The following is a 17,308-nucleotide window of genomic DNA, read 5'->3' as shown; positions in this document are numbered from 1 at the left end:
CCCTTCCATGCTGCAGAAGCTTTGTTCTTTCGCTCTTCACAATAAATCTTGCTGCTGCTCACTCTTTGGGTCCTCATTACCTTTAATGAGCTGTAACGCTCACTGCAAAGGTCCACGGCTTCATTCTTGAAGTCAGCAAGACCAAGAACCCGCTGGAAGGAATAAATTCCAGACACAGCTTCATAGTAGATGCATGTGGAAATCTTTAAAAATGTATACAGATGTAGTGGACCAAGCACTTCTGGAACAGTGGAGTATAGATCCCTGTTCCTCCATAAAAGCAGTGAGAACACTGTGAAATACACGTTTTTTCGGAGCTTTCAAAATTTACTAAAAGCTTGGAACTATTTGAGGAGCATGTATTAAACAAACAAACAAACAAAAAAGGATAAAAGACCAGTGGTATTTCTGGCATTTTAACTTGCCCTACTCACCTCCCCATCTTCCCAGGTCCTTAGGAGCCTTGAAAATTGACAACCTTGCAACCATGGTAGCTGTTAAAACCAGCAGCCTAGCAGCCACTGGATGGGCAGAGCAGTTTAGGAGCTCCCTAAAAGCCTCAACACCAGAGAATTGTCACTACTTGACCTATCTAGAACCCCATAGAAAATCCCTGTTCACAAGATTTGTCTTTATTTTGCTTGACTTAAAGCTTAGTGCAAACAGCTTTATCCCCAGGGCATTTACCAAAAAAAAATCAGCAACAATTATTTAACATTGTAGCTATCTGAGGTGCTCATATGAGTTGGTAGAAGCTGGAGGCTTACAAAAATCTTAAAAGGCAAATTGGGGAATGAGATTTCTAGGGGGCTTGCAAATCACTGACGTATTCCTGGTTATCTAGATGGCTGTACATATGTACAAGGTTGTGCACATGCCCAGGAAAGACCTGAGAAATTCCTGATCTCTCATGTTTGGCTAACCTTGAAGCTCTACACAAGCAGAAAGTACAAAAATGAAGGGCAGAGTTTTAAACTACTGGAACACTGAAGATGTGCCTCAACACACCCAAAGTGGCCCTCAGTGAAGTCTGGAAGACTTATTAGTTCAAGGAACTTAAGAAAATCTCTGTCTAATCATTACCTGACCACTAATGTAACTGAGCAGGGATTTCAGTGCTCACACTCAACAAAGGCTTATGGACTTTACAAATTAGTCAAGGAAAGTTACTAAACAAACAAATAGCAACACAATAACAACAAAAAATCCTGTTGAGGAAAGGGGGACATTTGATTTGCAGAGTTTCCACATTATATAATTTAAATTGTCCATTTTTCAATAAAAAGTTATGAGACATATAAGAAACCTGGTAAATATTGCCCATATACAGAAATAAAAGCAGTCAACATAAACTAACCCTGAGGAAGCTTAAATGTTGGACTTACTAGACAAAGATTTTGTCAGCTATTATAAATATGTTTTATTTTAATATAATGTCATAAATGTTATATAAAACATTATCTTATAAAGTTATTATAAGATAAAGATATAAATAAAACTATGTCTTTCACATGGCATATCTTATATTTTAAAATGGCAGACATATATCTTACCTTATCCAAAACTGCAATAAATGTAAACTGACTAATCAAAAGGCAAAATTAGCAGAATGGATAAAAACAAATATGAATCAACTGTTATGTTTAAGAGACGTAATTTAGTTTCAAAGACACAAATAAGATGAAAGGAAAGGATGAAAGAAGATATGCCATACAGACAGCAATAAAAAATGATGTGGAGTATCTATGTTAACATCAGACAAAGTATACTGTAAGTGGAAAATTTTTACCACAGGCAAAACAGAGCATGTTATAACGATAAAATAATCAATGAGAAAGACACAACAATTATACAAATATCTGCATATCAAGATTTCATTGTACTGAGAGAAGGATTGACATACACATCAGTAGAACAGAACTGAAAGACCATAAATATACTACTACATTTATGTTCAATTGCTTTTTGACAAAAGTGCCAAGAAAATTCAATGGAGAAAAATGGTCTTTTCTGTAAATAGTGCTGGGACAACTAGTTATCCAAATGCAAAATTCTAACTCATAACATAACAGATATTAACTCAAAGTTGATCACACACCTAAATATAAATGCTAAAACTCTTAGAAGAAAACATAAGTAAATCTTTGTGACCTTGGATTAGACAAATCGCGACCTTGGATTAGACAATTGTTTCTTAGATATGACACTAAAAGCACAAATGACAAAAGAAAAAACACACACATTGGACCTAATTAAGATAAAATTTTTGTGCCTCAAAGTTATCTTTAATAAAGTAAAAAAGATACTCGCTTCTCAGCCTTTTGGCTAAGATCAAGTGAAGAAAGTAAAAAGACAAACTACGAAATGAGAGAAAATACTTGCAAATCACATATCTGATAAGTGACTTATATCCAGAATGTATAAATAGTTCTTATAATTTAACAGTTAAAGGACAAATTGCCCAATTTAAAGTGGGCAAAAGATTTGAATGAACACTTTTACAAAGAAGATATACATATGGTCAATAAGCATATGAAAAAATGCTCCATATCGTTTGTCATTAGGGACGTGCAAATAAAAATCACATTGAGTTACCACTTTATACCCACAGGGATGAATTAAAAAAAATAAAAACAAAAACAAAAACTAGGGACACACACTGAAATCAGCTGAGGAGGTTTTAAAAACACTGATGGGTCCTACCTCAGAGATTTTGATTTGGTCTTAGGTGTGGTTGGAACTTTTTTTTAAGCTTCCCAGTTGGTTGTAATGTACTGTAGCTAGGTGGAAAACTATTAACTGTCTAGAATAATGTATTCTGAACCCTCAGCAATATGATTACATGCAATGTAATTAAAATAGAGCCAACTTAAAAATGACAATTGCTGAGGTAAATCAACAATTTTTTTTAAAGGATGCCATGCTAATTTTTTTTTAGAATGTCAAGTCATGAGACAAGTTATTTAATGAAGGCAATGTAATCAAGTGAGATAATGATATTAACTGGAAAGTGTTTCAAAACACATAAGTCAGGAGAAATAAAACGTATGCAAGAGGACACACCTTCAGCACTGACGGCTGAACGCACTGACCAGACTGACCCGCGGCGGAAGGAATAATTCCTGTGGGAAGTACTGGAGGTGCAGGATGGACTCACAGACAGTCGACGGGATGCCAGATTGGTGACTTCTTCTACTGGCAAACAAAATGGGGAATGTGAACTTTGGCTTTATAACAAAACAGTTATTATCACATTGCTCTTGTATCACAAATGCATATACTGCTCTCAGACCATAAGGCTTAAATAATTTTGAGTGTACTTAGAAAAGGAAAAATAAAAATTAAAAAAGCCCTACAGAGGAAAGACAGAAACTATCTCCCGAAGTTTTTACAAAAGCAGGACAGAGAATCACTCAATTCAGAATGATTAATTAATCATTTTTTGACACCAACTGACAAACTGCACTTGTGAAGGTTGAAAGTAGTTAATGAAAGATTGGTTGCATTTACTTTAATACACATACTAGATTCAGCAGTTCCCCGAATCATTCATTTAATGTAACTAATGTCCTCCTCTGAAAATGGCTAACTCTAAACTTCAGAAAACAACTTTTCTCTTTCTTTGGTTAGTGTCAGGAAGTGAGAGAGAGACGGAAGGGGGCATATCACCTCATGTCACATAAAATTGTCAATGTTAATTTCAGAGCACATTATTTCCCTGAGACTCAGCCCCCCAAGAAGTCCTGGGTGCAGAGGGCACCTTCTTCTTCCGGCTCTGAGTTGGGTGTGCATGTAGGCTCATAGCAAGCCTCCTGGGTGATGGGGATGGCGGTGATGAGGCTGGCTTCTCGACCAAGACGTTTCTTTTCTTCCTCCTGCTGCAAGTTCTTTAAGATGTGTTCTGCCCTTTGATGGGAGCGGGACACAGCCCGGGCAGAAAAGGATTTCTGTGGAGACATAAAGGCAAGTTCATTTAATAGCAATTCTTCTGCAAGGTCACAGGCTGGGTGCGGTGGCTCACGTCTATAATCCTAGCACTTTGGAAGGCTGAGGCGGGTGGATCACTTGAGGTGAGGAGCTCGAGACCAGCCTGGGCAACATGGTCAAACCCCATCTCTATTAAAAATACAAAAATTAGCTGGGCGTGGTGGCACATGCCTGTAATCCCAGCTACTCAGGAGGCTGAGGCATAAGAATTGCTTGAACACAGGAGGCAGAGGTTGCAGTGAGCTGAGATCATGCTACTGCACAACAGAGCGAGACCCTGTCTCAAAAAAAAATGGAGGACATTTATTTCATAAGGTTAATAAAATTGAAAGTCAGAACCATGGAAAAGAGGAAGAAAGAGAGATCTCTCATATAAGCCAGTTAGTTATATGACTTATTTCATTTCTGTAGCTCAAGTATCTGTCACACTATAAGCACTTAATAATATTTGTGGAAACAAAGTTATGGAATGAAAATTATGAGAGCTGATAGTGTTACTAAGGTTGAATGTAAAATCTGACTCTATTTAACAGTAACCAAGGCATACTGGAAAAATATCAAGAAAAACTCACTCCTCCATAGATGAAGGATCAGGAACAATGAAGAAAAGAAGATTCACTGTAAAATAGCTATTCTATTCATGTCTTAATTATGATGCTTATGCCCAGACAAGCTCCAAGAGCTTTGGAGACAGAGTCAGTGGCCTCTGAGCAGGGAAGTGATCACTGAAGTTCTTCTTTATCCACTTGAAGTAATGTTTATGCACAGTGGCAATTCCAGAACTCTTTGTTGGCTTATAGTCACACAGGGTTCAAGAGACAGGCAGGGGATGTTGATTACTCTTCTACAGGGCTGCATTTGTAGACAATCCCTTTGTGGAGGATCTTAACATAAGACTAAAGGTTTCCTATGTTGAATGGTAGGTTTCCTATGTTGAATGGTAGAGCAGCAATTAAGAGCAATTTTTTTCTTTTTGAGATGGAGTTTCACTCTTGTCGCCCAGGCTGGAGTACAATGGCACAATCTCAGCTCACTGCAACCTCCACCTCCTGGGTTCAAGCGATTCTCCTGTCTCAGCCTGCTGAGTAGCTGGGTTTACAGGTGCCTGCCACCATGCCCAGCTAATTTTTGTACTTTTAGTACAATTCATTTTCAGAGCCAGGTAGCTAAGCTGGTTTATTATATTAAGGCATAAGGTAAGAACTGTGGAATGAGAAAGATAACTGGGTATAAAATCAAGGTACTTGATTTCAAATCCACAGTGAGCTTGGCATACAGATTGTGGCTGGCTCAGATGAACCCACCACCTCTTCAGGAGAAAAACCAAAGATCTTTATGTTGGTGGTTCAGATGCTGAAATTACTGCACATATGGGAGAAGAACCAGGTGTGTATTTCTCTTTGGCAAGGTACCATCAGATATGAAGGTAGAATTAAAATAAAATAGGCATATTGTGATGGGAAAGAGTTTAAAAAACAGTTCTCCAAAGAAAGTGACAAATGCCTAGAAATACTATGAGTAATATGCAAAGATGTTCAAACTAATTTCATATATTCAACTAAAATTTTCAAAGAAGTGTGAATAAAATAAACAGTAAGTTGTTTTGGCCATTCAAAGTGGCAATTAAAATAATAACACTAGTTAATAAGATACTTTTCAGTTCTATAAGGACAAAGTAATATAACTTTTCTGGGGATATTTTGTGAGATGCATCAAAAACCTTTAATGGTTATTATTTTATTATTGCCATAAATCCCATAGGAATTTATGCAAGGAAACAATGATAAATTTGTGCAAAGAGGTGTTCTTTTTTCTATTTTTGCTTTATTTTCCAAATTTTCTACATTACTCTTGTAATTTAGAAAAATACTATTAAACAGGTGAAAAAGGCATATTTTGAAGATCAATTGTTTCAAAAGGTGCATATTCTTGTTTTTTGTCTATAAATGGACTGTGTTCTAAATCTGACCATTTATGAATTATATTACATATAGCAGTAGTAAGAGCAGGGGTCTCAGAGTGATGTCTGTGATGATGATACTGATGATCAGCAAAATGAAGAATAAACTCAGGTTCAAACAAGGAAATAGCTGCCAACTCTCTTCTTTTTCTTATTTTTTTCAGGGCCAGGGTCCTTAACTTGGCTTATGTCTCATTGGTTAAATGAGTATGCTCGTTTTGTAATAAATAGAGGCAAAAGGGCTACCTTTGGCCAAGAAATCAATGCCTAATGCTTTTAGTAGCTTTAACAGGTGACTTCTGCTTTGATTATAAAACAAGACTTTTTTTTTTTTGAGATCTGCAAGTGCTTGCTACTCAATATTATTCTCTCTATTATATTCACAAGGACAAAGACCTTTTGTGCTGACTTTCTGTGTTATTATTTCATTCTTATGATGAGAATGAACAAACTACCACATAATTGTTCTCTTTTACGTGTACACTATGGAACCTGGAAGTGTCTGTTACTCACAGACTGGTCTTCATTAATGGGGTCCTGGACACTCCCGCTGCACTGAGGAACCCACGGTGGGTCAAACATTGGGACGGATGGCATTCCAAGCACCGGCGAGGGAAGGGTGAAATTGATACTGGGAGGCGGAATCTGTTAGTTGACATCAGAAAAATTAGGTGAGAGGAAATAAAAGCTAGAATGAGGCTGAAGTATAATGATGACACAGTCTGTCTCAGGAAGTGTTAATGATCCAAGTGACTTCGCACAGAATGAACAAGAATTTTAGAAAAGGGCTATTTGCCAAGATTTTCTGTTATAGAGCACAAGATGAACCTATCTGGGCCTCAGTTTACTATTTCATTAATGGCTTTCAATCAAATGATCTCTATTTGAGTTTATCATCCCACCCTCCAAAACACACCTGTAAGTTTATATATAGCAAAATGTTTAGAAGATAATTCCCCAGACTTTCATATGCTTACCTCTGGGAATGCTGCTGAGATTTTGCGGTTTATAGAGACTTGATTTTCTTACTCTATATTCTTCTATATTTTAATTTTTTAACAGTAGGAATGCATTCATATATGTTAGGTTTACTTATATAATCAGAGAGAAAAAAGAAGAATATCTTTGGCCACATACTGTGACTTTGAGGTTCAAGGGTTTAAACAAACCTTGGGTTGGGTTTGCTAATGTAACTCCTCTGTGAGAAGTATCCCTCACCTTAAAAATCTGCTGTGCCCCTTCCTCCATCCGGGGCCAGACCTGATAGCGAAACCTCCACAGCGTGTGGAACTTGAGGACAGCGTTCAGCCTCTGCACGGTCTCCGGGTGGTGGAACTCTGACATCAGCATGTCGGACACGGCCTCAGGGACCTTCACTGCACACAGCAGGAACATGGCAGCTAGAGACAGTCAACAATTCATCAGCTATGCTTTTAAAATATTGCTTAGTTCCTGGGGTTGGGGAGAAGTGGAAACTGCTTCTATCTTCTGAAAATGACTCCTGAGCTATATGGAGCTAGGCTACCAGCACTGGAAAAAGCAAACCTTCTTTGTACCACCCACAGCCTTCCAATAGTTGGTGCGAGGGCAGCAACAACATGACATTTCAGTAGAATCACTCATTCTAAGCAAAGTTTCCTTTGACTCACAGTGAAAAGTGAATGCCAGAGAAAGCAAATGAAATTTTAAAAGTACATCCTGAAATATGTTTTTTAGGAGATAGCTAGAGTCATCTCTTAGTAACCCAAGGACAATAAATAAAGTTATCCTTTAACAACTACCTCATTTACATTAGCTATATTTTAAAAATTCCACATCATAGACTCTATTAGAAACATATATCCTTCCCAGAGATAGAAGAGGTTGAGAAGCCAAAAGAGATTTAATGAGTCATAATACCATGAAAAATTATTGTGAAAAGCCAAATATCAGTAAGTGAAAGGCCAGGTTCCATGATAAGTTATAAAGTTAATGAATAATAAGCTTTATAAATAAACTTTATAATACAGATAGAGGAGCCAGCGGCAGTTATAAAAACATACCCTACATGAGTATGTCATGAATCTCTCATGTTCTCTTTCACAGAGCCTAACAATGTGCTTAGGCAGTTGTGCCAGAAGAAATGGGGTTAAATCCTAGTCGCTCTGATACTTCTCTGCCATGAGATCTTGGGCAAGCCTCTTAACTTCTCTTAGCTTCCGCTTTTCTTTATTGGTGAACCTCCCAATAAGAACAATAATGATAATACTAATACCTGCTTCCAAAGTTGTTTTTAGAATAAAATAAAAGAATATATGAGAAAGTGCTTTGTGAAGTGAAAAGTACAATGCATTTCTAAAGTATATTGTTTTTTAAAAATAGATGCAATGTAGTTGTAATGGGAAGGGCATCTATCTGTGCAGTCAGAAAATCTGGGTTTGGTTTCCTTGCCCTTTGAGCTATGTGAACTTACATATGTCCTTTCAATTCTCTGACTCAAGTTTGCTCATCTATAGGATGGTTTATCAATAAGATAATGCATATGATCTAGTTCTATAACAAATGCTAGTTATTGTAATCATTATCTTTTGATAATACTTTTCTTTAGCCTACTAGGTGTTTAAGTCTCCACTCTTTCTCCTTTCCTTGCTTTTCTTTAAAATGAAACCTACCCTGCCTCAATTTTTAAACAATAGGCTCATTCTTTAAGTCACTGTAGAGATCTATCTTAATCTCTACTGAAAAAGTTTTCTTGTAATGCTCATGAATCCTCAGAGCCAATGGTATTTGTATGGCATTTGTTTCCTTTCAGTTTTTAATACCTTCATAACAATCTCCTCAAAGAATTATTTTCCTTTGCTTCCACAGCTTGAGATTATTTGAGTTCTGTACTTTTCTGATCACTTTTTCTGGCTGGTCTTCCTCCTTTGGTCCTCTAGATGTGGAGAAGACCAGTGGCTTAGTGGTCATTCCTCATCTTTCTTCTCTACTGACCCTCTCCCAGAGAGCCCATCTACTCTCATTATTTCAGCTGCCATGTATATCAACTTGTTCCCTAAGTTTACCTCTAACTTTGGCCTTCTTCTTTAGTTTCAGTGTCATGTCACCAATCATATATTACCAACTCTCCTTCATCTAAAAATTACTATGTCTTTTTGAAAAAAATTTAAAAATTTATTTTAAAAATATGTACATAATACTTGTACACATGGAGTACATGTGGTATTTTGTTATATGAATAGAATGTAATGATCAAGTCAGAGTATTTAAAATATCCACCACCTTGAGTACTTATTATTTCCATGTGTTGGAAACATTTCAAGTCTTTTCTTCTAGCTATTTTAAAATATACAATGCTCTGTTATTAACGATAGTCACACTACTATGCTTTTGAACATTAGGACTTATTCCTTTTATCTAACTGTATGTTTGTACCCATTAGCCAACTTCTCTTCATCCTTCCTCTACAACAAAACACTATTTTTAAAACCAAAGTATTCCACATATTGCTGCAGTATCAAACTTAGTAACAATTCACACTCTGTATACAACATTGCTATATGGCTCAGAAACCACCACTGTTTTTTCACAATTCAGTGGAAGGTCCACAATCATAAGCTTGTCATTCAAAGTCTGTTACAAGCTGAGTCCCACTCACCTTTCTAATATTATGGACTTGTGACCCCTCTACAAAAACCATGGTAGCCATGTTAGTCTTCAGTCTCCTCAGGCTTTCCAAAAAGCCCAGTGCACTTCCACATTCACCCAGTTGTTGTTTTTTGTTTTGTTTTGTTTTGTTTTTGAGACAGAGTCTCACTCTGTCGCCCAGGCTGGAGCGCAGTGGCACGATCTCGGCTCTCTGCAAGCTCCGCCTCCCGGGTTCATGCCATTCTCCTGCCTCAGCCTCCCCAGTAGCTACAAGTGCCTGCCACCATGCCAGGCTAATTTTTTTTTGTATTTTTAGTAGAGATGGGTTTCACCATGTTAGCCAGGATGGTCTCGATCTCTTGATCTCGTGATCCGCCCGCCTCGGCCTCCCAGTTTTGCACCCACCATCTTCCCTTCCTGGCTAACTTCTAAGTGTTCTTTAAAGCCCCATCCACCTGTTTATATTTTCCATGGAAGTTTCCATGACTATCCCACATTCGGGGAGTGTGCCATTCCCTGAACTCCTATAGCGCCCTCTGAGAAGCAAAAACCTAAGCTTTAATGTGAACAAAGATATTTTACCAATATATTTATTGCAGTATGGTATAAAAGAGCAAAAGGCTGGACTCCACCTAAATTTTCATCAATAGATCTTGTTTAAATTACGATTATGTCTATTCACTCAGTGGAACATTTTGTAGCCATTAAAAAGAGAAGAGGTAAAACTATAAACTGATTGTTTTTTATTTAAAAACAGTCTCCTAGATATAATGAAAAAAATTCAAAGTGGACTTACAGTATGTCCCATTTGCATGAAAAACAAAACATGCAATATATAACTTACATATATACATACATATATATGTGTGTGTGTGTGTGTGTGTGTGTATATATGCACACACACACACACACACACAGTTTACCCTAGAAGGATCCCTGAGAAACTTAAAAATTGTTGCCTCTGGGGAAAGGAACGGTGCGGGGAGGGGGAAGGGGGCTGGGGTATGGGGAGGGGGGGCGGGCCATAGGAGAGAGGGCAATACTTTTAACTTCATACAATTTTGTATTACTTGAATTTTTATCACGTGTATTTTGAAATTAAAATAACCACATACAAATTTAGGGATCTGTACAAAAAGTGGAAAAATGAAGAATACACATTTTGCCTCTATCACTAACTAGCTATGTGGCCTTGGACAAATCACTTAAATTTTAATACATTTGCTTTGATATTACCTTTTGGACACAGAACATTACTCACATAAGATTTGATAAAGTTAATTATGGTGGTGCATGTTAAATCTAGGAGATGACACAAAAAAGAATTTTGTTTCTTGTGAAATACAGTGAAAGTGCAGGATCTGGGGAAAATCATTCTCTATAATTTGGTAACACCCTGAGAGAGACATATGCTTTGGTGCAGACCATATGGTGAAATTGGAAGGGAGCACACAAACCCTGGGTCTACCTTCCTATAGCACACAGCTCTAGAGTCTACAGTTATAGCAATTGCCATTAACTTGACCTAGGAGCAAAAATAGAATGAAAGCACTTCTCTCCTATTTAAACACTTGGATCAGTAATGGCAGTGGCAGCAGGCACAGGGTTCCAGGTGGTCTTTCTTTACCTGCTGCCCCTGCCATGTGCTCATCCATGCTGAGCAGGAGCTCCCAGGCAGCCGGCTGGATGTCTCCGTACATCTCCTCTGTCAGAATTGGTGCTGCCTTGATTAACAGAGATAAGGGAGCAGGCGACAAGCTCATCACCTGGGAAAAGATGGAAATCATGTTTTAAAATCTTTTAAGACAGTGAATACTGCACTTCTCTTGAAATTTAAAAGCCACTTCCCCTCTCTCTGCTTGCCTTAAGTGACCTTAAAATGCTTTCTAAAATGGGAGCATATTTAGTTGACATGGCATATGATAGATAAGCTTTATACCTTATAACTGAAGCATAATTAGAAAAAAATACATTAATTTTATGACGTTTTCACCACAAAATTGCTTTGCAACCACCAAGGAGTAAACTATAGATTGAGTACAACTCCACAAGAAAAGAAAAACCCCAGGAAATACATCTTTGTGTTAAAAGTCTTCATAGATTTTTAAAGGATCCTGTTTTCCTTCCTAATAGTAGATTTCCACCGAAAACTATAAGCAGCCTGTAATTGATGAAAAAGTCCATTGTGAACATGCATGGCATTTTCCTTTGAAATACATAATACATTGTGGTTATTGCCCCAGATTAACCCACAAAATCCTATTTAATCCATTATTTCTGACAATTTGGGTGACAAATGTAGGTTCTAGACAAGTCATCATCATTTCAAATTCCAGAAAAATATGAACAATTTTTTTTGGGGGAGAAGATAATGATTTAGAACTTATGTTGTAATAACAGTATAACAATGTGTCAAGCACTGGATAAATAGGTACATGTACCATTTTCTTTAATCCATGCAATAAGTCCTTGGGACAGGTCTAGTGTTGTAACCCCCATTTTATAAATGAGGTGACTAAGATCAAGAGAAATTAAATAACTTGCCCAAGGTCCCAGGGCCAGAGCAGCAGACATGGGATATGAACCCAGACTGTCTCATTCCAAAACCCATAAGTGTCACTGTTACACACATGTGGGAATATACACATGTGGGAAGTTAGCTCTCCTGCAATGAGGACATTGGGGAGAGCTGTAGTTCGAAGCAAAGTTCCCAAGTCTTGTCTGTGGAAGCTGGCTATCTAGCAAGAAGAGATTTTTTTTTTCTTTGCACACTTGGTGGCACTCTTGCTCACCAACTGAAGGGGCTTTATGCCAACACTGTACCAACTGACGTTGTATGTCCCAAACATTAGTAAATAGGCTGTCTGGAGTCCCCTCCCTGTTAAAAGTTCCATGAATCCTTCTGATCCAGCTACCAATACCTGAAGTCTGATGTACTTCAGCATTCCGGAATCTTTTTTTCCTTCCAGATTGGCATCTGAAACTCTCTTCTTTAGAGAAGGTGTCCTCAGGCACGACTTATCTGAGCACTGAAAAGAACAGGGATATGTAATGAAGAGTGGTGTGTTTTCTAAAAACCCAACAGTGCTATATGTCCCCGCAATTCTCCAGGCAACCATCTTCTAGTGGAAGGGATAATTAAAGGCCTTTTTGTGGGTCCACATTTTCTAAAATTTATAAAAGCAGTTAATTTTATAATTAAAAATTAGCTTAGAGATATTGAGTAATGAATTCCTCTTTGACCTTTGAGGAAACTGGGATCCGGAGAGGTGGAGGAACTTGACTGAGTTGCAAAGCTAGTTATTAGCAGAAAAAGGAAAGGACAAGGATTTCCCCATTTCCATTTCAGGGCTAATTATATTTCATCAAGCAGTTAGAAAACACAAATCTTTTAAAATATTTAGTCAGATAAAATCCACTCTATCCAATAGTCCCTTCATAGGGTTGGATGCTGCAAGTTGCACGACTTGGTCATAAAGGAGAGAAAACATTTCAAGAGAAGTGTTAGGAAGTTAAAGGTCAAATACAGGACTCGTCAAGGAAGCATGAGCTCATAGTATCCATTATCAAGGACTGAGTTGTACAGGCAAAATGATTTCTTTTCAAAAACCATACTCTTCTGTAAGAGACAGCAGCTCTTCTTAAAAATTGTCTCCTCAACCAGGTGATTCATCTACGTAAGGATGAATAAGACAATTTCTTCCTCTAACTCCTTAAATGCCAAGGGATGGACTGAACAATGCAGCTGGGAGAAGGATTGAACCTAATGAAGGCAGGCTTATTTATCCAGAGTCCTGATTCTTCCTATTTTTGCACTCCAGGCTGTGCAAAGAGGGAATCGTTCTCCTCACACAGAATAAATGCTCATTTGTTTTTCCAGTGCCATGTCAGTGAAACACTTTCTCCCTCTAGCCAAGGGAAAAAAAACTGAACTTCTTAAGAATTTTTGAACAGAGCTTCATAGTGTTACAGATAAAGACATTTTGAAAGAAAAGGCAAATCTAAAAGTGCATGGATATTCCAAGAAAGTCTTTCAAAACTCTGACAAAAAGACCCAAGAAAATGCAGCTATTATGTGACGAGTATAGAACCAACTTTTAAAATGAACCTACTTGAAAACAAGTGAATCAGGGCTCTTGCTGTGCATTCTAAAGAAAAAATCATGGAGGTGCATATGTGGGAACACATATTATTTGGGAAGATAACTATTGCTTTGCTTTTCTCCCCTGTGAATGTGAAAGCCATATATAGCATAAATAACATGCCCATTTTATATAATTTGAAAACTGTTCTAAAATCATATATAGTAATAGTTTTCCATATTAATGTAGAGGTGTATCTGACCCTTGCAAAAGAGTCAAGATACTAAAAACGGGCACCTCTCTGTTTTATTATTTATATTTATAAAATAATAAATGTACCCCTACTTGCACTCATTCTCTCTCCTGCCACCCTGTGAAGGGCTGCCTTCCACCATGATTGTAAGTTTCCCAAGGCCTTCCTAGCCATGAGGAACTGTGAGTCAATTAAGCCTCTTTCCTTTATAAATTACCCAGTCTAGGGTATTTCTTCATAGCAGCATGAGAACAGACTAATACAATCCCCAACTCAATGATAGCCATTATTAGGTTCCTTTCAGCCTTTTCCCCCATGCATCTTAGCACAACGGTGATGATGCTATGTGTGGCACACAATTTCAAATGATTCATTTTACTATGATTTCATAAAGAGTATTTTTCCATTACAATTATTTAAAAATATGATTCTTAAATTTTGCAAATATTTTACCACTTTCTCTTTTGGTTGGACATTTTTTCTCCAGGAATTCTTTTGAACAACACTTCTTGATTAAATTACAGGAATTTTAACCAGGCAGATACAGGAAAATACTCAACACACCAAAAAAAAAAAAAAAAAAAAAAAAAAAAGGTGAGCATCTATATTTGTCCCTGATACTCTGTGTTTCTGCCTACCAGGAACAGAAAGTATAAGTCAAGCTCCTCAAATATTTAATATCCTACCATGTTGCCTTAGGAAGCATGGTGGGTTCTGCTGGCCTCATGATACTTAGGGTGCTTGTTTTAGTGGAAAAGGAAGGAAGCTGGAAGGGCTTTCACATCAAGGTGATAAGCTAGTAACTCTTTTTTAATGACTTGATTAGAAGATAGATATCACAGAGATGGGGGTATATGTGTGATGGGTTTGGGTACACTCTTGTAAAGGTCTTAAAGTCCCTCTACTGGTGTGACTCCTAACTCAGACTACTGGAAGGAGCAGGAGACTAGCTCCAAAGGCATCTACTAGTGGTCCTTTGAAGAGTTATAGATTTCACTGGACTACAAGATGCACCTAGTGGTTGAAATGACACATCAAGCAGGGATCTGTAGAGAAACTCAAGACTAGCAACCCAAGACCAAAGGACAGAATAGTGATAAATTCTGGAAACAACAGTGATAAATTCTGTCCTTTGGTCTTGGGTTGCTAGTCTTGAGTTTCTCTACAGTTCCCTGCTTGATGTGTAATTTCAACCACTATGTATATCTTGCAGTTCAGTGAAATCTCAAACTCTTCAAAGCACCACTAGTAGATGCCTCTATTAGTGATAAATAGAGATTACTGATAAATTCTGTCCTTTGGTATTGATAAATTAGTGATTAATTCCTCTACTCAGTCATTGTTGAGGTGGTTCTACAGAGGGAGCTGTGTTCAATGGGAGGCAGTTATGCAGCCTCATGCTCTGTCAGGGATACTTGGGAATCCCTGCTATGGGATAGGGTAGAACTTGGACCAATGATATTTTTTCCTATGCATATGTCTTAGAAAAATCCATCCTAGTTGACTCTGTGACTCCTCTCGGCATCCTGACCACTTTTGATTAGATTACCAATGCAAAACCAATTTTTTGACTGGCTAAGGATTTATCACTTGTGGTGTTTGGCCCAAAAGAGGAGGAGATGGCCCCCTCAAATTCTTGTCCTAGGGAATTAAGAGAAAGAGAGTCTGAATCATTTAGTGATGGTTGCTGTGCAGAAAAATAATGATGCCATCTTGAAATTTTCAGTCTCTGTACAAGATGAATACAGTAACAGGAGCTGGCCAGGGGATAGAATGTTTGTACAGATGGAGATGATTCAGAAAGAAGCAGAGATAAAAGACTATGTTCATCCTGAAATGGACAGCAGCTTTGGTTCTCATTCCCCTGAGGTTTAGCTGTTTCTTTTCCTGTCCCCAGTTTCATGAGATTCTACTGTATCCTTTGAAGAATCTCCCTAATTGTTTGAACAAGTTCAATCTTCTGTTCCTTACAACAAAAGATTATTGACTAGAGAGGAATAATAATGGTTTTAAGTAAAATTTTGCCTATTCATTGAATAATTCAAGAATATTTTTTGAGTTAACCATAAGCCAGAAACTAGACTAACTTCTGGAGTAGGTGCCTGCACTCCTAGAGAAGTGTAGGAAAGACAGATGACAAACAAGTAAACGAATGAAAAGTCAAGATAAATAGAAAAGCAAATTCATGCATGAAGGAGGACTCAGTGTGGAAATAACAAGGTATTTATATATTTCTTCTTCTTTTTTTAATTCTATAATAATTGTAACACTATAACAAGGTGTTTAAAATTTGGGGAAATTGAAGTCAGCCTACTGGCTCTCTGAGAAAGGGATTTCCTCACGTTTCTGGGAAGAAGTTTATGCCAACAGAAATGCAGTATTTCTCAAAAGGTAACCTAGATAGACTCTTCATGCCTTATACACCTTTAATACATGAATTATGTAAGTTATAGTGGACAGTCATCCTGGCCCATGAAATTAAGATCCAGGGCCTGGTCTTGGCCTTAAAATAATGTTGTTCATAGATAGCTTTAGGAACAATGTTGGTTCTGCAGGAAGTCAGTTGACCTCTTGACATTTGCACTGGAATTTGCTTTATGGAATTTACCCACACTGTGTCCTTTATTTTTTTGAGCATGTATCACAATTTGTTCCCCTCTCCTTTTTGGTTGAAAGAGGAAAAAATTTAATCTGCTCCTTTTTAAATTAACAAGCATTAATTAAACATTTATCCTATTTATAACATAGCTTTGGACAAAGTACAGACACAGAGGAAAAATCTCAGAATTCTTTGGTAAAGGTGATATATACATGTAGAATGACAGTTTATTTTTTAAAAACCCTCAAGTTTGGAAGCACACTAAAATAGACTAACAGATTGTACAGTGAGTCCCTGAGCATTGAAATGTAGATTAGCAAATTGATCAGAATTAGATGGGTTACAAAATGTACTAGCTGCCACAAATATACTCTGCCATAAAAAACCAATTAAAAAGAAAACAGGAATGGAATATCAATTGCTCATAAGACACAATTCTAATCAGAATACTGCTTTTACTCTTGCTTTATTGCCTACTCTGTTTTCATTTTTCATCTGGAAATGTGGGCATTGTTCGTTTATCTGGCAGATTCACAACAGGCAAATGAAAAGTATCATGAGAGAAAGCAAAGAGCTTGTGGAGGAGGCTAGCATTTTGGAAATAAAATGTTTATCACAGAGGAGTCAATTCATCTTTTCAGCTCTCTACCTGAATGACTAATTTCAATATGTTAAAGTTAGAAGCACTTATTCATTCTTTACTTTCCCTTTTCTTTTCAGAAATGTAAGCAATAGCAGAAGGTTGGTAAGCCTTTTCTACTGCTTCAGGCCAGAGGCCTGGTTGAGGCAGAGTGGAGGGC

At 37.4% G+C, this 17,308-nt stretch overlaps 1 protein-coding gene across 14 annotated transcripts in view; it reads right to left on the bottom strand.

Annotated features, from left to right (window-relative positions):
* Positions 1-17,308, bottom strand: part of UNC80 (unc-80 homolog, NALCN channel complex subunit) — a 228,521-nt gene that overhangs the window by 72,782 nt on the left and 138,431 nt on the right. For 12 of the 14 annotated variants that reach the window (XM_055290458.2, XM_063645667.1, XM_055290465.2 and 9 more), the window contains 6 exons: positions 12,496-12,603; positions 11,202-11,340; positions 7,166-7,347; positions 6,461-6,592; positions 3,761-3,947; positions 3,064-3,195 (listed from right to left, as the gene is read on the bottom strand). In XM_055290458.2, coding sequence (XP_055146433.1) covers positions 3,064-3,195; positions 3,761-3,947; positions 6,461-6,592; positions 7,166-7,347; positions 11,202-11,340; positions 12,496-12,603 — 880 coding nt within the window. The remainder of the gene's footprint in view (positions 1-3,063; positions 3,196-3,760; positions 3,948-6,460; positions 6,593-7,165; positions 7,348-11,201; positions 11,341-12,495; positions 12,604-17,308) is intronic. The other 2 variants (XM_055290459.2, XM_055290464.2) reach the window with 1 other exon arrangement.

Source organism: Symphalangus syndactylus, chromosome 8 (genome assembly GCF_028878055.3).
Source record: "Symphalangus syndactylus isolate Jambi chromosome 8, NHGRI_mSymSyn1-v2.1_pri, whole genome shotgun sequence".
Lineage (NCBI taxonomy): Eukaryota > Metazoa > Chordata > Mammalia > Primates > Hylobatidae > Symphalangus > Symphalangus syndactylus.
This window is presented reverse-complemented; position numbering and strand designations above follow the sequence as displayed.